Source organism: Homalodisca vitripennis, chromosome 3, assembly GCF_021130785.1.
Source record: "Homalodisca vitripennis isolate AUS2020 chromosome 3, UT_GWSS_2.1, whole genome shotgun sequence".
Classification (NCBI taxonomy): Eukaryota; Metazoa; Arthropoda; class Insecta; order Hemiptera; family Cicadellidae; genus Homalodisca; species Homalodisca vitripennis.
Genome location: NC_060209.1, coordinates 8669855 through 8693736, shown reverse-complemented (window position 1 = coordinate 8693736; position 23882 = coordinate 8669855). Strand labels below are relative to the sequence as shown.

At 33.7% G+C, this 23882-nt stretch overlaps 1 protein-coding gene across 1 annotated transcript in view; it reads left to right on the top strand.

Annotated features, from left to right (window-relative positions):
• The first annotated feature begins 2805 nt into the window (after positions 1-2805).
• The window catches only part of LOC124356570 (vacuolar protein sorting-associated protein 54-like), a 43718-nt gene continuing 22641 nt past the window's right edge, over positions 2806-23882 (top strand). Inside the window, 12 exon segments of the mRNA XM_046807649.1 lie at positions 2806-3199; positions 5789-6059; positions 7500-7622; positions 13097-13202; positions 13515-13717; positions 14894-15036; positions 17744-17759; positions 17762-17845; positions 17983-18125; positions 20668-20797; positions 20926-20960; positions 20962-21190. Of these exon segments, the coding sequence (XP_046663605.1) occupies positions 3096-3199; positions 5789-6059; positions 7500-7622; positions 13097-13202; positions 13515-13717; positions 14894-15036; positions 17744-17759; positions 17762-17845; positions 17983-18125; positions 20668-20797; positions 20926-20960; positions 20962-21190 (1587 nt within the window). The 5' untranslated portion in view covers positions 2806-3095.

Here is a 23882-nt window from a genome sequence, read left to right as displayed (position 1 = left end):
AAAGTGTTGTATGTAGTCTAATAATAATTAAAAAAGTTATTTATTAAAAAAATGATAAAAATTTACTTTTATAAAAAAAATATTTTTAATATTTAAATTTATGCTATGGAAATTTGCTGTGCTGTAAATGTAGATAAGTAATAGCAGATTCAAATAAAAAAACCTTATCTTGATATGATTATTGGTTATTGAGAAACATGTTCCTAAACTTATCTAATTTAACATGTGCGCTATATAGTCAACCGACTCCCCTTAACATGTACAGTAAAAACTTTAACACCTATCATGGAAAGCACTGATACTTTACCCTTATACGCCACACTTTAACCTTAGCCACAAGGCCGCTTATAAATGCAGGGTTCCTGTATCAGGGCCATGTGAAATTCTTCCGACAAAAACGTCTGCATAATCTGTGCTGAAACAGCTTTGCTGTGCTCCAAATTGACCTAAATGACCTTGATCCCCATGATCAGTTGCTACATCTCGCGTCCTCAGTTGGTCTACTTAACATCTACATCAACACCACCAACTGCTGAATCTTCGTCAACGGTATTTGAGCGTGTTGAACAGACAGAGACACCCAAAGCCAAACTGCCAGATGCAACTGACTGCTGTAACCTTTCCAGATTAAGATCTGTTGGGGTTTTTATTTCAGGATCCATTAAATGTCCCACGAGTACCGAGGAAGTAAAAGGCCCGCCCAGTCAGAGCCTCAGATAATCAGGTAAGATTGCTTACCCTTGGGGAGACGCCCAACTCCCAAGTAATCCATTCATGTCGCACTCGTTCCCTATGTATTCCTTAAGAACGGGTTGCTTCAAACCCTGAGATTGGAACTCCCCAGTCCGTACAAAAAGAATGTATGTGGTATGATTCCGAAAGGACGAGTCGAAACTAGTCATATCCAACCTGGCATCACTATTGGGTAGCGCCGAAGGCAACCGCCGCCGAAGAGTGCACAATCGGAACACTAACCTAGACAGTGGGGTTCAGTTTACAGCTGGACCACCTCTTGCAGGACGTTTAACTAGCGTTCATCCGAGCCCAACACTACTAGGATACCCTATTGGTTTTGCAGTGGCAATAGACTGTGTCACCTCTGAGGAGGTACTTTCCCAATTTATTGTGGACCACCCGACTGAAGGTCAGTCCATCCCCTAGATTCTACTCCTACCTTAGCCCTTTTATTGTTTAGTATGTTCATAAATGACATTACAGCAAGCTGAAAGTGAATTACCTTTTGTTTGCTGATCATATTAGGCTTAACTACCATATTATAGCTATGAGTGATTGTTCTTTATTACAGGATGACATATGTGAGGTTGAGCATTGGTGTAGGCAGAATGGTAAGGCTTTAAATTCGGAAAAAATGCTTTGTTATATCATTACACAGGAAAATATCTCCAGTGTGACTTGTGGTTATTACGTGAACTGGCAATCATCAGTAAAAGACCTGGGAGTTTTACTCTACCAGGGTTAAATTCCTGTTGAGCATAGGCATAGTGTGAGCGGCAAGGCTTTGAGAATATTGAGAATGCTGTCTCGGGTCTCTTGCTGTATAAATTATCCAATGTCATTAAGAGCCATTTATTTTGCACACATCTACCCTATTTTAGAACACTCTTCCACCGTACGGCCATATCATCAAGTTTGCCTTATTCAAAAACTCCAGCGAGTCCAGCGAAAATTTGTTAGAATTGTTGGCACAGATCGGGATACAGCTATAATGAAGTGCCAGTCTTCGACTTGGATAACAACCTAAATTTGAACTCTCTGCAGGCCAGAAGAGACGTTCAAGATTCTATGTTTCTTATTCTAAGTTTATTAACAATTTGTTAGATTCTTCATTCATCCTGGAACGTGTGAATGTTATATGACATTGTCGTATAATTGATCCCTGCAGTTGTTTGAGAGAAGGCAGAACTCGTCTTCCTGAAGTCCAACAACACAATGCAGCGGATACAACGGCTTGGCAGTCGCATATATAGTCACTTGAACTTTCTTTCTGTTCCCCTAGCTAGTGTTAAGCCTTTTTAGGTACACCTGTTGTATTTGGAGTGAGATTTTTGTACATGGGTTATCTTGTTTTTATTATTCTCTAAATAAAGTTTATTGTATTGTTTTTGGTTGTTAATAATTCCATTTTTAGTTAATATCGGTAATGTAATTGTTAATAAATAATACGTTTTGTTCAATTGTTAATAATTCCTGTTATTTCATTTTTGTCACCTATACTACGTTAATAATACGTGTTACTAATTTATTTACTTTTTGTACGTGGGTTTTGTTTACTATTAACTGTGTTTTCCCTGACAATTTTTAGTTGTGTATTTTGTTAAACTGTTGGACTTTATAGTTATTTGCCTATGAGTCACCTGTCAATATTGTATGCATTGGAGGTGTGTCCGTTGGAAATAAATAACTAAACTAGTAGGATAAAGGCAATGGTAATATCATGTAGAATGTGTGTTAGTACTGGAATAATTCTTGAAAATGTTATATGATATTACTTTATTGATATTATGGAATACATTTTTATTACATTCATATGCACATTGCTATTACATTTTGCACCAATGGTTATATATCTGATTGTACTTATATTATATTTCACTATAATTTCAAGTCTACTTTATATTAACAATTTTGTAAATTGTATGTTGAAACACGTATTATAAAAATGTATGTACTTGTTCATTTAATACATTAAACACAAATTTCTACTAGTCTCCACGCAGATATTATTTATTATCAGCTGATTTAACAAATTTATTTTTTAGCTAGTGTTATGTCATGTCAGCCGAGCCGAGCCGAGTCAACTGAGTCAACTAAATTTACAAATATATTATTTTGGTGTAGTTAAGTTTATAATTTAAACAAAGGCAACGATTTATTTTGGATTATTATGTTGTGAATTATATATGTGTGAATTAATGTCAAAATGCAGTAAATAATCTTGATTTAACAGTGTTTTGTGAACAAATGTATAATATATATTTGTTACAGTTGTAGAACAACAACTGAGTTTGAACATTATGTTGTTTCAACCATAAGGAAGATTCTGTTATTGAATAAATTCAACTCGTTAAACTGTAATGGAAGAGACAAATAGAGAAAATCGTTCTGGAATTAGACAAGTTTGGCAATCATGTGCATATTGTTCAAATTTGTCATTCACTAGTTTGCAACAGTTTATAGAGTAAGCACCTTAATGTTTAACTATTAAATTAGTAATTTTTCTGGGATCCTGTTCGAGGTGCATTTGTTTTTGCCTTACACTTGTTATTCGATTGTTACTTTTAAACGATTCCATACCTTGAAAACCTACCTCGATTACTATGAAGCCTCGATATTATGTAATCATATGCAACAAGAGTTATAATACATTATCAACAAGGATAATGCATTACAGTCTTAATAACAAATTTAACAATTGAATTATAAAAGAACAAACCCAAATATGGTCTAGACATATATATCAGAAAAACTGCCCAATATTTCAAGCTTGCCCGGATAGCAGTGAGTAACCTTTTTTGTGAAATGGAGGAAAGGATTCTCCACATAGTAAACAGGAGCCAAACCCACATGTATATATATATATATAGAAATATCTTCCATAAATTCCTCATATTCATCTCCATTTTACTGTCAAATTCTCCAAAAATTTGTTACTTCTTCCTGTTTATTGCTTACATTAAAAAGCACTCTAAGTTGAATTCATTATCTTTAGTTAAATTATTCATTCTGATAAAAAAATAGAATAACGAGTTTAGGCCACTTATTAAAGTCTGATCTCTATGCTTACATATTGAGTTTTGACAATCCTACTTGCTCTATATTCGAAATTATTTTGCTATTTCACTGTTGGTGTGTAAATCTAAGATTACAATGAGAGAGTACATTACAATGTTTGTGAAGCCTTTCAAATGCTCTCTCCTATCTAACAATGCCCAACGTTTTCCTGAAGTAGGTTAACTTAGTGTGCGTTTTACTAAAATTATGGTTAACATTAAAATACCTTTCATTTTGTACTCTGGAAGATGAATATTTTTGCTCTTCTTCCAACAGATTTGTATACTGCAAATTTCACATTTAAGCTACCATTTCTTTATTTAGTGGTTGTATTATAATAAGTAGCCACCACCACAATTGAATCATCGATATCATGATTATCTAAACTGCCAAAACTAAAATGTTGAACAGTATTATATTATTTAAATTTATTAGCCTAGTATAGTTCAGCGGTTTTCATACATAAAAAGTAATAATTTAAATATGAATAAAAATATCTACTTAGACTACATGTGTATTTATGAAATGTAACAAACAAAATAGTTCAGTTACTTTTTACTATTATGAGTGATAAACGTATCTGACAGCTTGTGAGAAGAATAATACATGTCAATTCCCATTTTTCTTTTAGCCATTACTCAAATACAATACAAATGGTTTTATTTTGTTTGAATTAATTTGGAACAATATTGCTATTCAATACACTAAAAAAAGCTGACAATAACTAAGTTATCAGTGAGGTTAACAGCCGGAGTAGCCAATCAAAATTTCAATTTTATTAACGTAGTCTGCCCATACTTCTGAACAAATATTTAAGTTTTAGGTGGTAGAAATCATAAATGATTTTGTTTTTAATATTTGAAATGTAAATTTCTGGTTATGCCTATATTTGTGTATTGTGCTTCTTGTTATCTATGATTTTTAGCGTTTTCTGCTCCCGATAGCTTACCTGTTTTGTTCAGAAGAATAATAGCAATAGTTTAATAAAACAAAACTCATATTTTGCCACTCAGGCTGTTAAGTTTACAATTACCATAAGTTATTTTAAATAACTGTAATTAGAATATTGATAGTGTACAGGTAGATTTCTAACTGATAATTTCATACCCTGATTTGATTGCGGTAGTGGCCGCTTACTATACTGCATCCTTTTTCGTATCAGTTCCACATCCTTAAGTCAGGTAAAACACATTTTTTTACCTTTTAAAGCTATTTCATCTATTATTAAAAAGTTACATCTAGCTGTTATTTTATTTTTACTTTTATAACAAATATATCTTTACAGTTTAAACCTTTTTCAAAGTTAATACAGATAATTTAAATTATTTGATCAAATAAGTTAGGTGCTAATTCAATCAATAGCTTAAAGTTATCAATAGTCCTACATAAAAAAAATTTATTGTTAATACCGATATAAAATTCCTGTCTGCATATTTTAAGTTACTCCACCTGATGAGTACTTTCTCAAGAGTTTGTCTTTTTCATATGTACCCTGCTAGACAGGGCAGTTACCCTAGTGCTTATGACAGTTTACATCATCAGGTATATTTTAAATGTGGTTTTAGACCATTATCTATAACTTACCAAACCCAATGTTTACTGTTATATATATTATACATGTCACTGTTAAGATATCAACTCATTTATGTATAAGTTACCGTGAAAAAGATAGGAGGTAATGGAATCAGTTTTTTAATTTGTGTTTTATTATTATTGGCATATATTTCAATCATTTCCATTATCTTTTTCCTTACTACAAAGATGAAAAATCTAAACAAATGCATGAATTAATTTAAATTGTATTTACTTCCCCTTACATTGTTCATAGAGTAAGATTATCCTCATATTAAGGTATACTAGTTTGAGGTGCTTTATTAATTTTAAATTAATCTTTTATAATTTTTCATGACTCTTGTAAGATTGCGTCGCATTACAGTTCTTAATTGATAGCCTGCACACGAGTGGTTCAGTATAGGTTGGTAATGGTATTGTTCAGGCATCTTAGGAGCAAGCACTGCACTCAAGAAGGTGGCTCGTTTGTCTGTCGTTATGGAGAGAACAATGTGTGTTGCACTCTACCGGTGGAGGGAGTGAATGACCTGGACTATGAACGCCATGTGTTCAAGCATCACACCACAGCCAACAACAAGGCTGGCTCTCGTAAGGTGTCGCAGAGTAAGAGTGAAACTGGAGGAGAGAGATGGACCTCACACACCACTGCTCAGAACCTGCCTGCAGTTCTCAACGACCCGCGGCAGGGGAAGCAGGTATATTTTGTCATTAATGTTAGCAAACAATTTAGAAAATATAAACTTTTTATAGGTTCTCTGATTACCTTTTGGAGATTTTTTTCCCTTCTCTTGCTAAAAACATTGCTATAGGTTAGAATTTTAATTAAAATCTAATACTTCACAAGTGTAGGTTATGACAGTTTTGCATAGATGTTTGTGTTATTACATTCTGAATTAAATAATAACTGTGTAATGTTTCATAGTGGCTGCCATTTCATCCTTTGGAAGTGAATTTCCGATACATTAAAAGTCACATTATTGGTTATATAAAAGCCAAATACCATTAACAAAATCTTTGAAGCTATGGAGTGGATTTACATTGAATTTTGTACACATCATAGTCCAACCATTACCATAGCCATTTTGCCTTACCTCGTAGGTGCTCGCTAAGAAATGGTTTTAAAAATTCAATGCCTAATCGTGGAATCTGTGTAATTTTAAAGAATATTTTGGTCACATTCAGAGTAGTTTAAATTACCATTAGAGTCCTATTAGAGTCATACAAATATGCTCAAGATAGAGTTTTTTGCACGTTTTCATAACCAATCATGAGAACTCTTGGAAATATTAAATATTATGATACTGTGGTACTATCCGGAAGTCACCATTTTTGGAACAGTTTCTCTTACTGAGACCTAAAAAATCTACATTATTAGAAAGAACAGACTTTATTTGACTTACTATGGAAATTACATGTCATTTAGATGATCAGTTCTTGTAGTCTGCCTCTCAAAAGCAATTGATGTTAGCAAGATGTAGGCTACTCTGTCTATCTACTTCTTGTTATTACACTATATAAGAAGGTTTAGATTAGGTTATCATAAATATGTTATTAGTAGTACCAAAGTTACAGATTATTTTTTCAATCGCTCATGTAGTATGAGCCTGAATTTGGGTACTTTTATGAGGGATGATTTTCTTTTTTCGTCAGAATTGCGGAGTGACACATTGATGGCCGTTTGCCACAGAGTTTAAGATATCCTCACATGATTTGAGCTTGAATTTTGGTATTATCTTATATATTTATTATAACTAAAAATTATTATCATAATTATAATTTGTGTACTTAAGAGAGGGCTGCCCCTAAGGCAGCAATAATGTAGTTATTTACTAAATAATTGGTTTTTAAAAATATTTTTTAAGCACTTTGTTTTAAAATGTAAGAAGACACTCATAAATAATAATTAGAAGAATGATATAGATGATTCTTCAAATCAGTGCCAAAAAAGATTTGTGATTATTCAGATGGATGTGCTACACAATGTATAAATAAGAAGAAAAAAAAACTATTGACTGATGTTATCATTAGCAATATTTTGGTGTAGAGGCAGTGGTATTTTTCTGCTACTGTCCATGGAAAAACACCATGTGATGAAGTGGGGGGTTCAGTCAGATAAAAGGAACAAATTGTTGCAGAAAGACTTTTTCACCAAAACGTGGGGTGACAGTTTTGTGGAGGTGACAGACATACCAGCACCTCATTATCTGCCACACATTTCTCTGGAGAACTTCCAAGCCTACTTGAGGAAGACTGCTAAAGTAAGTAGAGTAACATTAGTTTTTGCCTTTATTCACTCTTGATTATTGTGTTTAGAAACAAGTTTATTTAATAGTTTAAAAATACTGTTTATGTGTTTTCTATTGTAAAGTGTACATGGGACAAAAAGATTGATTGATTAATAAAAACAAACTGTTTAACCCTCTGGTTTAGACATATGATACCGTTCCATTCACCTGGTATGGGCCTATTTATAGACACAATTCACTATCTTCGGTTATGAAATAAAAGGTCTTCTATCTAACGGTTTATGCAACATCGATAGATTAATAGATAGATTGCACTGTTGTCAGTTTCTTTTATAAGTCTTTGGTTAGGGTTTTATGTTGTTTTACACACATATTTACCTACAACTGTACGTTGATAGTCATGTATTAGATTGTTGTATTATATTGTAAATAGTGATGTGCAGTGAGGTAAACACAGAATTATTATTTCCATTTCATGTTCTATGTTGATCCAACATTCTGAAACCGCAAAAATTTGTTCTATACAGCTTAACCCAACATATAGATTGTATACATATATATTTATTAATATGCTATAATCCAATACTTTATTCTAAATGTATTCTAAATCTACTTTATTAACATGAGTGTTAATTTATTATATTATATGAGTAATTGGTTTGTTTTAGTTTGGCATTTTAACTAAAGCTAAGGAAAATAATAGGCAATGAACCTTGCATGTTGGCAAAGAAAATGCTTTAGTAGGCTATATACATATTACATATACATATTTCAGTTAGGGTCTGATGATGTATTCATTGAACACGAAAGGTCTCACAAATATAAAATTTCTTAATTATTGTAGTGTTTGTTCATAAATTAAGTATATACATATTTTTTTAAAGTTTTTCAAACATCCATGAATCCCCTACAGTGCATGATTTTTTTTTATTGGTTGGAAAAAATTTATTTCGTTAGAAAAATGGTCTTATACATCATAGAAAATAGTTTTTAAATTCCTCCACTCATAGAGTGCAAATAATTTGGAAATTAAAATTATGTTCCATTTGGCAACAACATGCAGTGTGCTGCTCTACAATATACCTTGTTATGCACACAATGCATGCTGTAGCCATATGGCAACGAATGATATTTCATCACAACTTTAATTGTATTTGTTGTTGCATATAAAAACAACACATATTACATTTAAAACACATTTTTATTTCTTATTACTAACATTTCCTTTCAAAATATGATATGTCACAACCTTACATTTGCCATTGTCTATGTTCGGGCCCTGACAATCTCAGTGCCTGACCAGTTATCAAAGAGTATGATATTTGACAAAACAGTTATTTGTTTTGTTTAAGCACAATGGAACTGTACACTTAACACACTTTATAACAGTAAACCCCTTGCACTGTTCCATTTTACAACGCTGTTTTTTTTCTGTATGGTCTGGCCAGTGTCCAATGTTGTCCAATCTGACTTCTTTAGGAGGACCAGAACAAGCCACAGCTTTCTTAGGTTTCTTGCTGGCAAGTGAGGGGCGGCCTCTTGTTGGTGTTGTTGTCATTCCGAATTTGCATAAACTTTGAGCTAATTGTAACCGGAACATAGCTAGTTTTAGGTGTGGTTCTTGTCTTTCTTTGTGGACCCGGACGTAAATTAACCATGCATTTACAACAGTTAAATCCAGCAGGTGATAAAACAGTCTAATGTACCATTTCTTGCTTCTCTGGATTATCTTATATCTCCCAAGGAGACTATCCAGGAGGTCAACTCCACCCATATGTCTGTTGTATTCAGATATTATACTAGGACAGTTCACTTCCACATGCAATTTTCGAGATCTATCATATCTCCTGACTTTTGTTTCTGGTTCAACCCCTGCAAATGTTGACAGGAGGTTGACACACTTATTGTCTTTCCAGGATACTGCTGCTATCTTCCCATTCTTCATTTCACCCACATACTCCACTGATTGGCCTCTTACCATGGATTTTTGAGTTTTTTTGTCAGGAAGCGGACAGTCTGGTATACGATCTGTTCGTACGGTTCCAACGCAATGTACACCCTGGGACAACAAGTAGTCACAAAGGCTAATTGAGGTGTAATAATTATCAAAATATATTTTATGATTCTGGTGAGGTTTGAGGATTCTGGTAAGACGCACAACGGTATTACCGGTTGCTCCGATGTCGGGTTCATTAGGCAGCCTTTCCTCTTCTCCTTCCTGGCCAGTGTACACCTCAAAATTATACGAAAATCCAGACATACCTGACAGTACATACAGAATAAAACCATATTTATGAGGTTTTTTTGGCATGTAACGAATGAGAAAATGTCGGGCTTTTGACGAGCACATCTGTTCATCACATGCAACTCTCTCCTCCACTGGAATAGAATTGAATCTCTTCCATATGGTTTCAATCACAGGTCTTATTTTGTGCATCCGATCATGGCCAGGTTCGTTTCTTGGTACTAGTAGAGAATTATCGTTGAAATGCAGAAACTGTCTGATCTTCTCAAATACATTTAGTGGTAGGGTCTCTACAAACAAAGATATCGATATAGATCTGTTCCAGTACAATCGCACATTGCTAATAGACATTATGGACGAAGCAATACACAGTCCAATGTACTTTCGAACATGCTCCTCGGTCACTACAAATGGGTTGCTTGGATTTGTTTGAGTTGAAAAAAGAGAACTTTGTGATGCTATGTGTTCAATAAGTTCTTTGGGGAAAAAATACAAAAAGAAATCTAGAGGTGAGTCAAGGACCTGGACATCATTGGGTAATTTACATTCACCTTTGAATGTACATTCAATTTTTGGAAGTGCCTCTTTCTTCCATGCCACTGTAGATCTAGTTTTACTTACTTTTTTGGGGGGTTTATATGTTACACTCTTAGTATAAACTCTTTTGGCACTGCCTTTTGAAGATGTGCCAGGTTTTGGGTTTACAACAGAGCTTCTTTTTTGTCTCATATGTTTTGCCACTTTCTGTATCGGAAAACCTGTAGAAGGACTCCTCATCCGTTTACAACCTTTTCCTAAAAGAGGAATTGCTGTATGATCAACTGTAGAGCACGTAGAGGATTCAGTAGCTATTATAGACACACTTGGATGGTCAATGTCAGGAGTAGGCCTAAGTTTAGATGGTGAAGTGTAACTATGATCTAATATAATATTTTTAATAGTCATACCGTTTTCTTGTGCGTTGTTTATTCCCACCGTCAAGTTTGTGTTATTTGTTGGCCGAACAGCAGTCATCATATCATCTATGTCACTATCAGATTCAAAGATCTTATCGATATCAATTAGTTCACTATCACTGGCTCCTTCAATAAAATTGTCCAAGCAACTGGTGTTTTCAGCATCTATGGGTTCCTCTAAAATATTTTGTATTTCATCCAGTTCCTCAAATATTTTATTAGTATTGAGCTTAGGATCACTGTCTTCCTCGTCTGATAAGCTTTCAACTTCACTTTCGTTGAAATCAAAAATATCGGCTTCACTGATATGGTCTTTGTCCGTTTTGGGACCTATAAATCTAACGTTATTTGCCATTTTATTTATTAAAATTAATAATAACAAACTAAAACATTAATTGCATAGATAACCTTTTCACAATAATTACAGTAACTGGTTGACATCAGTATAAATTGAGGTTATGTTCATGAATACCTATAGTAGGCTCACTGCATACTGTAGCCAAAAGTCTACACTCACATTTTGCACACAAATCCACTTGTAAACCACACAATGTCATTGAAAATCACTTTTAACTAATATTTAGGATGCTGAATAACAACGTTGTATATTTTAATTGTTTATTTAGAGCAAATTATCACTGAAAACTAACTATCGAAACAAGCAATCTCACGTGACTATAAACACTGCGTACTTCCAATTGGAATAAATATCATAGAGTAAAACAGCTGGGACAATGTATGTCAGAGACCTGCAAAATACAGAAGAGTATTCATTATTCACATTTAAATGCATATAGTTGCCAAACAGCTACAGATTTTTTTATAAGTAGCCATAGAAACTAATGTATCCAAACGGCTACAGTATGCACTGTAGGGATATGTATTTTTAGTAAAGTTATTAACCCATTGCGGATCGTATTGTTTTGGTGCGCGGGCACCAGAGGGCACGAATTAATATACGGTCAGCGGCCGCACGAACAGCAATGGTGCGCCACATCTTATCGCTCGCTATTGTTTACTAGAAAATTCAGCTGTGAACGTATTCGTCCAGATGGAACATGGGCCTGCTGGGGTATCCGTGATGTAGGAACGAGAGCAACATTCCGGGGTGGCAGGGATGATGTCTGAATCATAGTCTAAATAAAGCGGGTCGGGCGAAGCGATTACAACATCCGGGCCATTTTCTGCTTTGTATCCTTGGTGGAAGTAGGTGGGTTTTAATGGAAAAGACATTTTTTAGATACTTCCACATTAAATTTATTAAAAATTTAATGTGGAAGTATCTAAAAGAATGTCTTTTCCATTAAAATCCAGGCCATTGTCTAGACTAAACCCGCTAACATGTACGTCTGCATCATTTAGTTGTGTAACTAACCTCAAAAGTATTATAATAACAACTGAGGCAAACACGCAATCAGAAGCGCTAAAAAGCAGAGAGTAAACTCATATGAATGATTTTTCAACTTCGACATACAACTGCGATCTGTAGGATATTTATAAAACTTTTGAAAACTCTAAACGTAGACCTTTGTTAAACACTTAGTTGACAAGTAAAGACGATCGCCCGATCTATCAGGCATTAATAGAACTATTTGGAGGGAAACTTAAAAGCAGACCGCTTTTGTGACCTGAGCTCGTCATCGTTAGGCCCGGCTGCTGCGTGACGAGCCCAGCTCGTCAGTGATCCGCAATGGGTTAATAAAACATTCCAAAACAGATTTGGCCTTAAAATTATTTTCTAAAAGTCTGCTTTATCTATCTATACAGGGTTTCTGAAAAAGAATACCAGGATTTTTAACAGCCGTTACTTTAAAATTATTCAAGATAACTAAACGAGTGAAATGCAAAATTGAAGTTAAAGTACTTAATTTTGTTTTCTGTGTAGCATGGGAGGAAAAGTTGATCTTGGCAGCACAGAACAGCTGTGTGGTAGCATTCTACTGTTGTGACTGATTTTTTAGTTTAAAAATTTGTAGGTCTTAAAAAATATTGGAAATTAATTTGTAAATAATAAATTTAACATTTTAGAAGAAGGTGAAAACCAAAATTAGTTACAATGCTTCTAACTAATACTACAATGATTTTAATAGAATGTTGTAATTCTGGCCATTTTAACTCCTAGTAACTTAGAGGGGCCGTATAGGTTTCAAACAACATTTAGACCGATGAGTTAACAATCTGACTCTTGATAGTAAACTTTACGATGATCAAGTCTAGTGTGTTTATAAATAGGTGTAATGTGTTACATTAACATGTTTATAATGGTCTATATTATGTTTTTCCAGAGACATCGTAAGCATGCTCGTCTGAACAGCGTAGCCCTCAAACCTTACTCTCATGCTGAGCTGCTGCAGACGTTCCCAAATCTAAGGGTGTCTTCCAAATCAATAGGTAATCTATCAGCCGTTCTACGTGTTTATCAATAATAATTTATATACCTTAATCTAAATTTTTATAATGCAGCAACTGAAAATTTGCATTCTAGGTAATTATCTAGAACGAACGAAATTATCCCCATCTTCTTCAAGATACTCTCCATTAGACTTGATATATTTGTTCAATTGGTGTTCCTTTATTGTATATTCATATTTTCAATAATTTTCTACTGTATATTATAAATTCATCATACTCGCAAATCTTTTATCACTGTTCAGTTTAGATCACTTGGTAAAATGATAACAAAACCGGTCTGCTTTGTTTCAGAAAAGAACCAGTTTGATATAAGCGTAATTCCTAAGATATTTCTGGACAACAACTTTGCTCTGAACAATATAGAAACGTTCAACACAGTGTTTCCTCACCTCGGCCAGCTCAAGACACTACCGGCTTCCACCACTGCCCCTTCCTCGACCCACGCAGCCGGTAGTCCCACCTCTATAGACTCTGCCAAGATTCTACAGGAAAAGGTAAATTATTGTATTACAAATCAACTAATTATGGTGTGAAATGATTTATTAATGTTGCTCTGAAACAAAAAATAAAGTTGTTGATAACTTTCAATATATATTAAGTACAGGTGGTACCTATAATTAATACATGTTTTTACATCGATCAAACTCGCCTTATTTTGCATCTAATGGTAAAAATGTAATGCAGCTCTAATTTGGATATAAAATTCTTAAACTCATACTATGACTCTTCATTATAAAGAATGTGCAACTGCTTTACAGTTATAAATACATATTTTATGTATGCACATGATATAGTTTGCATCAGGTTTCCAAATCTTCACCCAATTGTATTCACTGACTTTCAGGTAATGTTTCAGTAAGTCACTAAAACTATCCTGATTTGGTTACAGATATTTCTATGCAAAAAACAATGTTCTTAATAAAGCTGTAAGTCCCAGTACAATTACATAAAAATATGCTGTTTATGTCATTTCTGGTTCATAACGGTCACTGCATTTTTAGGACTCATTTTATTCCAGTTTTAAAACTGGTCAAATTCAGTTATAAATACTGTGAATGTTTTATTCTTTGAAAATGTATATTTCTCCACATCATGACCACATGATTACTTGTATTTAAATGCTTTGTTTCCTTCTATTTGGATACATTCTTCAAGTTCAGAAAATAGGAATATGTTCTTTTTTAAAAGCGAGAATTAATCTGATTTGGTCAGTAGTATTTACCTGTTAACGCAATATTTTCATCTAAGTTTTCCAGTTTACACAAAATATTGAAATATTTAGGCCTAATCGTGGAGAGCAAATTTGAGTCAATAGATGTTACCCGAAACTGAGAAATATGTAATCTGTTGATTGAAGTTATGTTGTTATAGCATTTGTGTAGTCTCTTCACAGTAAGGTTGAAATATTTTAAGATTTCAATTGTGTTCACAATATTTTGACACTGCAATTCAGAACACTTACATTATAGTTATGAACTGGATGTGTAAACCTAAGAATTTACTTAATCACTTACTAATGTTCACAGTTCTAAGAAAATTGAAATTTACAAATACACTGTATCTGTCAGATTCTTAATAAGAAAAGCAACTCTCATTGTTAATTAATATCTAAATTTATAAAATGCATCTAAATTCTAAAGTTATATAATGCTCCAATGGTGTTGTTTCAGCTGACTCATTACCTGGACATTGTGGAAGTCCAGATAGCCCAGCAAGTGTCGCAGAAGTCTGATGCTTTCTTCCTGGCGATGACCTCTCACGACACTCTCATGGAACAGCTGGGACACACGATATCTATGGTGCGCACTCTCAGGTGTGTTCAGCACTCCAGCAGTCCTGAAACTATGTTTATATCTTGATTTAATTGCATTATTTCGTAAAAATGTTCTGTATTTATAAACAATAAAATAGTAAACCGTAAAAACAAATTGAAAGTCGTCTATTTCAGAGAGAGCAAGTTAGAGCACATGAAGGAAGTGTCGTCAGCGTAGAGTATACTTTTATTAGGCACAAATTTGGGAAGATCATTAATGAAGACCGTGAATAAGAAGGGACCCAGGACTGAGCCCTGGGGGACCCTGCTTATAACCTGCTTAAGGTCCGACCTCTGATCACCTATTTTATGTATAATTTATGTATAATCCGTGTTATATAATCTATAACCTGTTTAATTGAGATACAATGTAAAAGTCTGATCATTATTCTTTTACAGAGTCTGACATTGTTAAATCATTATTCCGCTCCCATTGGTGGACTCACTCGAACATACGTGGTTGGTCCCTTACTCGTGGTTTCAGTTCACTCCTGACACATACAGAAACTGTTTCTACAGTTCCTAAGTGCCAAATTTAGGTTTCTTTCTTAGATGAGTCGCTTTGAAATGATATATACTGCATATTATATTTTTTGCAGTCGAAACAGAATGTTAATTCACTTAGCTGTTGGAGAGTTAGCCAGATAACTTTTGTCATTGACACCTGTACAAACTGGTGATTGTGGTGTAAACATTCCTAACATTGTGGTTTATATTTATTATTTATGACTATCATTTGAGTTTTGTTTGTTTTTAGAAGTAGATAATATTTTGTAAAACATTACATAAAATTAAAACAAGTTCTGGAACCTAAAAAAACAAAATTGATGTTTTTCTTATAAAACTAATTGTTGATATAGTTAAACATTTGCCAAATTAAAAAATATTTTTAATACCATTACAAAAAATTAAAATAAAAAAGTTCAATTTTCATGACAGAATATACTACATATAAAATTCTGATCATTAATCTTTTATGGAGTCTGACATTAATTCTTATTATTTACTACAAAATAACCATCTTAACATATCATCACGCAATTCTGAAACAATTTGAAGTATAACATTTGAATGAAATAAGTAGAATCAAAAGGTTAAAAAATTAGTTTAGTCTTTTGATATTTCAAATAAAAAAAACAAAAAGGGTTTTAATTAAGAATAAGACATCTCTCTTCTATGAGTGTGTAAAATCTGACATTCTGTTGGCTATGATGTTGAAGAACGTATTGCCTTGATTATGTTTGAAGGGACTATAATCAAAAGTATGTTCTTCTAAAAATTTGACTATTTTTAAGTTCATTAATCCCTTGACAGCTGTAGGCGTGTTAACACGTATAGTATAGTCTGAGCTTTTACCGCAGCTGAATGGGGGATGCAAGGCACTCCCAGCGTAGAGATTCAAGGTTAGATCATGGATGTCGGCGTGCTGTTTCAACAACTGCTTGTACTTAGAATAAAAAACGGTTTTTCATTGCCTAAATTTTAATTAATGGGTTATACTGTTGTAACATCCGCCATTTTCCGATAACCAGGTTTTTACATTGTTAAAATGTAAACTGCATTTTTCAAGAAATTGTCTTATTTTAACTTTGTGGTTATTGTCACTATTAGCCACCTCACACTCTGAAATAAACAGATCATAAAAAACGCCAACAACAAAACATGACATGGCGCTAATAAATTGCAGTTAGACAAGAGCTAATATTTGATGTAAACATGTGCCTTGACATATTACCAAAGTTGTAAAACCAGGCTAAGACATTTGTGAAACAGTGCTTCAGTCGTCATAGTACTGAAAAATAGCCACCAGAGAAGCAGTCATTACTCCGTATGGAGGAAGAAATAAACAATAATCAGCTGTACGTTTTAACATGAGAGTAGTGCTGGTAATGCTCGGTTGCACTCATTCAGCAGTTACGGGGTTAATCAAATATATGTTGTGTGGTTATCTAACCTGTGTTGTTAACCCATTGGCCTTGTATCACGGAACGGTTCCGTGACAGCTAGTCTGGGCTCAAAATTTATATCACGGAACCGTTTCCGTGACAAGTACAGCGCCATCTAAATATTTTTTTTTAACTCCTTTTTCAACCAAATGTTAGTATAAATTAGACTAATATTGTTGTAACACATAAGAAACACTGCAATACTACAATTAATTTAAATTTAAAATGAATAATAAGTTACTATAAGAATATTAGTGTACTACAAGAGAAAAAAATCAATATTCTTGGAATTTTCAGTATTTAGAAAAAATATTTATTCTGACAAACTATGCATATAAATACACATATTCTAGTATTGATAGGTAAGAAAATACATTTCAAATAAAATAAAAGCAACAATGGGGTATTTTATTTTATATTATTTGAGTAAAAAAACTTTTTTTTATTTAAAAAATTCCAAAACTTTTTTAGTTTGTACACCATTATTGTTTTTAAATTATGACCAAATATATAATTATCTATTTTATTATTAAAGCCCGTTTCCATGCTAATCCAAAAAGATATAAAATATAACCAAATAACTTTGAAAAATAAATTTTTTTATAAACATATAACAAAACGTTATATGTTTTTAGCAATTTAGCGTTTTTTAGCATTTTTAATAGGATAACTCCAGTTGAGCTGATAGTAAAAATATGTATAAGCCAATGGGTTAATATATTGATGTTACTTCTGACTAAACTATCGTATTGTTACTGCAGGGAGAAGATCAAACAGTATTGACAGTGTCCTTGGTGAAGGATTCTTTAACGATAATAAAATGTGAACGAAGACGAGCACACTATCTACAAGTTTATAATAAGGTATATATGGTTCTACTTTTAATCTCATCTCTGTGTAGCCTAGAAAAATTATCGTAACAATCACTTTAAATTTGTTATTATTTGTGTCCTCTATTTGTTAAAATGTCAGGGTGTTTTACCTTGGTGTTTGATTGCAGTTAAAGCTGATGTCAACTGTGCTGCAGACTCAGCCGACGATACAGCTGCTGCTATCAGCACCTGACTATGTGGCAGCTCTGGACCTGATCTACACAACACAGGAGCTGTTGTCCCATCACCTAGCTGGTGTCCACAGTTTCAGGTCAGTTGATCTCTCTTATTTTCTGTGGTCAGTCTGTACATCTTTTTAATCAGAATTCTCATTTGAAACAAATTCCCAATATGACTTGAAGCATTTAATGTTTCTCTGTGTAATTTCTATTTGAATTGAAAAAGGAATAAAGTGTACGTTTAACCCTTAAAGTGCTGCAGCGTCGCTAATTTTGACGTTTTGTAATTTGATAATATTTTATATAGTACAAGGTTATTTTGGCCAAATAGATATATATATATATATAAGTAGATAGTAATATGGGTTTCTTGCGCACTTTCGGAGCCAACAATAGTTCAATGTAAAATCACATTAAAAGAGAACGTAACGTAAACGTAAAACAACAAAATTTATGTTCATGTTACGTTCCTTTTTAACGTGAACGTAAAATTTTTGTGTTTTAGGTTCACGTTACTTTCTTTTTAATGTGATTTTACATTGAATTACTGTTGGCTCCAAAAGTGTGCTAGAAACCCCATATTGCTATCTACTTATATATATTCAATAGGTTCCAAACTATCGATAAATACGAGTTTTATGTTGTTTCTCTACTCTTTGATATGTGAACATATGTTTGGGTACTTATCGGGAAGCCACTATTTTTGGAAGAGTTTTTCCGTATCAGGGACAAAATAAATTACAGTATTTAAAAGAACAGACTTTTTAAACTATTTTGAAATTTACAAGTTATTACGACAATCAATGGAAAAAAAAAAACTTTAAGAACAATTTTTATTATTCGAAAGTGACAGGTGATTCGAGCGTCTAGGCCAGGGCCTCCTTGAAAGTTCGCTCGTCTAGGCATATTTGTTGGCGATTTAAAACTCATTGAGGACATTTCGATTCATTATGGAAGAAGGAACGTATAATGAAGTTTATTTTGGTCCCCGATAAGGAACACTTCTCTAAAAATAGTGTTGCTGCGATAACACCAAAGTACCTATGCGATGATTTTGTCCTCCAGTTATGACGTAGTGGACGAGTACCGTGTTGCGCAACAGCCATTCTTGTTGTTTATATGTGCCGATAACCCAGCATTTGAGTAAATACAAACTAAAATAGTAACTTACACAGAGTTTTACCGTACTTCTTTATAAAAGTAATGTAGAGATTTGAGTTGTGTCCTCAGCAAAAAACTTGAGTTTTTCAGTGTAAATATAATACGGTTATTTTTGGTTTTTACAAAGTTACTGACACCCATGTAAAAAAATATAAGCAAGTATTTGTCTCTACATTACTACTAATCATATTTGTTTGTCTTATCTCAATGTTTTGTAAAACTGCACTATTACTATGTAATTTCTATACTCTGACAAATGAAGTAGAATTTATAAAATGTCGGTACCGGGTAGTATTTGTTTGTACATATAATGACAAGTTTTATTTTTATTGTCAAGTCATATATTATACACGGATTTATTTAGAATTTTATGGCCTTTTATCATGTTGTAAAGAAATAAAATCGTAAAAATACCATACTCTGAAATTGGGTTCAAACTCATCTTTTTATTTAAAAAAAATTAAAAACTTTTTTAAAAACTGAAAATTTTTATAAAGCAAACTTTGTATTGTAATGAATGATATGTCTCATATTCTTCATTTAATTATAAAAAAAACAATAAAATTATGAGAATCTGTTTGTATAGTTTATTTTTACAACAGCTATTTTCCCAAAAGCTTACAAATATGCACAAAAAAAGCCCGGCACTTTATGCATAAGGCTTGGGAAAATGCCAGCAACACTCAAAGGTTAATTACTTTGGGCATTGAATTAGAATGTTTAATTTTTTAATGTGGCATCTCATTTTTTTTTGTCCATTTATTTGGTAATTTGGGCGTATAACCTTCGGTGAGGTCAAGAAAAGGAATTCATGGTCCATAATATAAGCTATGTTGATATTCTATATAGTGTGTCTGGCAAATAATTACACTTTAAAAACACTGAAAATCATTATCATTACAGGCTGATTATCATTATCTTAAGAAATTAATTCTTTACAAGTTTTGTTAAAGAATTTTAACGTGTTTTGTTACACATTTAACAAAGTTAATCTACTTGAAACATAAATGAAACTTGTTTTTTGGTCACCGAATTTTTGCGTATTTCTTCAGATATCTTAAAAATTACTGCAACTAGAAATTTGGTCTGGTACCAATTTTATTCCAATTTTTCAGTTCAATTTGCATAATATACATTAAATGTTACGTCCTGGGTAACGCCCAAAAATAATTTAATAGGGCTCCCTTTTAAACGTGGGCACTGAAATCTGGTCGAAATCTGTCACCCTGTATAGCTCGCTAACTAAGCGTTTCTAGACCTATGTGTATATGAACTTTTTTCGTTATTTTCACCGTAAGAACAAGTCCTGACAGTTTCTCTGTTTCTCTTCATGGGACACCCTGTATAATAATAACTTCTGATAGGTTCTACATTTTTTATATGCAGGAAATACACTATTAATAGCTAAGGTATTGAGAAAATATCCAAAATAGACCAAGTATATAATTTACATTGTGTGGACTTTATTTTCAGGCATTTAGGCTCCGAGCTGAATGAAATGGTGAAGGTAATCGGGACTCTGATGACAGGGGAGTTTGAGCGCTACGCAACGGCAGATCTCAACAGACCACTTCTGGAGTCAGAGGACCAAGTCCTACAAGGGGTATTGAATCCTTTTTATGCTTCTAAAATTAAATTGCGTTCAGCTCATATGTTATTGTGATTAAATTTATTAGCTAATACAATATAAACCACAGGAATGTATATGTTTTTCATTCAATGAATCGGCAGGATAAGTTATCGTGTATCGTGCTGGGCATGCTGCGAAGGGTGTTTCGACTTCATCGACGCCTATCAGCAGGAAACCATCTCGGCTATCAAGGCAGCAATCAAGCAGGCTGTGATAGAAGTGGTGGCGACCAGTGACACAGCCCACCGGATCAGTGGCGACTCCAGTCTGGAGGATCAGTTGAAGGCGTTTGGCCACAGAGGAGTGGACCCAGCTTGCTGAAGAATGCTGCCACCAACGTTGCGCAGACTAGTACGAAGAGTCAAGGTGAGCTCTCTGATCATTAGAAAAGAAAGCAGGTTTAAATTTATTGGCTACAAAACTTTAAAACTTTCACTGCTAAGTGCTACAATGGGAGTGTTAACCTTTCTCATGCCGTAGACGGATATATTAGAATGGCATACTTTAACCAAAACGCCAAATACAATTATATCCGATATGATGTCCGATAGATTTATGTCTCTTGGAGTTTTTATAAATAGTTCTTTTTATTTTTATCAATAAATACGCTAATTTTAAGTCAAATGCCCAGTTTTTTTTTACTTTTTTCTTTTACCCTTTTATATTTTAATTATAGTAAAAATTAGCTTTGAACATAAAGAAACAACATTTTTTACTTGTATTGGCATTATAAGAAAGTTAATGAAATTTATTAGTGGCATGCGAAGGCTTAAAATAGCCTGTTATAACAAGCAGCTGTAGTGATCATATAATTATGTTTAACTCTTTTCTAGCTATATTGTACAATATTCCAAAACCCCCAAATCTATTTAGTTTAGTAATGCAATTGTTTATTCGTGACACAATAAATTTGAATATTATTGAATCTTTAAATATAACTTGTTTCTGGCTGATTATTGATCCACATTCACATTACCTGTTCTTTTTAACTGCTCGAACCACTGTTCTATGCTATGAGTCCTTGTAGTAAAACATACTTACAACAGTAATCATGGTATTTATTCTGCATGGGCCCCTATATAAGGCCCCTAAGCCCCCTGAAAATTTGAAAAAATAGACATACAAAATCCTCTAGTATGTTGTTTATTTTAGCTAGGACACATTCATGAGGTTCGTAAAGCTTTACAGTTATGTTGTAGAAGATTCTTGAGCCCCATATTTTGTAGATATGTTTTAAAACCACCTTCATGTCAGCTCTCTCCAAAATAATTTCTACGTATGCCCCTGGTACTCTGCTAACCAAAACACACATGCTTTATTATTATTCGTTAAAACAAACTAACGTGGTAACTGTTGTGTATTAATTCTGTGAATTGGCTGAAAATCAAGTAGATGAGCACTTGTTTCTGAATAAACTCAAACATAAGAGTATAAAAGAAAGAATTGTAACATTTGCGTTACTACTTTCTTACAGTTACAGCAGGCAGGCAGGTTTCTTGGTTACAGTTAGTTGTGTTTGGTTTTGGATATATATATATCCAATCCAACATATCTTTATCGATGGCCCTGTACTTAGTATTAGTATTATTTTGAAGTGTCTAGTCTGACAAGTTTTTGTATTATTTGTTTATACATTTAATCGTTTTCTGCATGGGAGAGACAACATGGCTTCATATCGGGAAGATCAACCACCAGTGCCCTCATTGATTTGGTTGAGCACCTCATTGACAACCTTGAGGAGGGAAAAAAATGTTTGTAGTGTTTTTCTAGGTCTAAGCAAAGCTTTCGATTGCCTTAACCACAGATTATTATTGACAAAACTTAGCTCTTTAGGCATCAAGGGTACAGCACAAAAGTGGTTTTGAAAGTTACTTGCAGGGTAGAAGGAACATAGTGGAGATCAAACAGGTTCTTGAGGGAAATATCAGAGTTGAAACATCCGAACCGATGGAAATTAAAAGAGGTGTTCCTCAAGGATCTGTCCTTGGGGCCTGTACTGTTTTGTGCTTTTCATTGGAGACCTTCAGGAGCACTTGGGGAGGGTTGCTATCCAGTGTCTTACGCGGATGACACTGTCCCTCGTCACAAACAACAAGTCGGTGCAGGCACTGGAAATTGACACCTACACATCAATAACTAGAGCTAAGCACTACTGCCTGAACAACAATCTGATTTTCAATGCATCCAAATGCATCATATGGGGAAGACATAAAGATTATGTATCTTTGCCACTGGGACCTAGAACAAGTGCTCTCTGCAAAGCATTTGGGTGTCACAATTGACAATCGTCTCTCATGGAATCAACATGTAGACATAATGTGTTCAAAACTCAGCACAGCTCTTTTTGTTTTTAAAAGAGAGTTAAACACATTAGCACACCAGAAGCTACTAGAATCGCTTACTTTGCGCTTTTCGAGACACATGTTCGCTATGGAATAGTGCTTTGGGGGGGCTCTTCTATCACCAACCTTCAGCGAGTCCTAGTTATGCAGAAGCGTGCAGTGCGAATCATGGCTGATTTAAATCCTCAAGAAAGCTGTAGAGATGCTTTTAAGAACTTGGGCATACTCACAGTGGTGTCTATTTACATTACGGAGGTAATATTACTGGCTATCAGACAAAACTGCTTGAGGAACCGTGATATCCATGAACGCCAAACAAGACATGGCAATGACTTCAATCTGCTAGCCCACAGATCAGCTCTATTCGCCAAGAAGCCAACCTATGCAGGTGCCAGGTTGTACAACATGCTACCAGGAGAAACTTAAGAACCTTGGCCCACAAGTTTTTGAAGAGGAAAATGTTCAAGTGGCTAGTGAAAAGACTGTATACAGCCTAGAAGAATTTATGACCATCAATACCTACTAATAAAAGTTAACAAAAATGTTTTAACTTATACTTTTTTAAGATTTGACGCTGTCTCTGTTCTTGATGAATATGAAAATAAAGTCTATTGTCTATTTCAATAGTGTACATTGCTATAGCAAATAAGTGGTATATTATTATTGATGAGTTAAACCACATTAAAATTTAATATAAATTATAAAAAAAGTGTCGA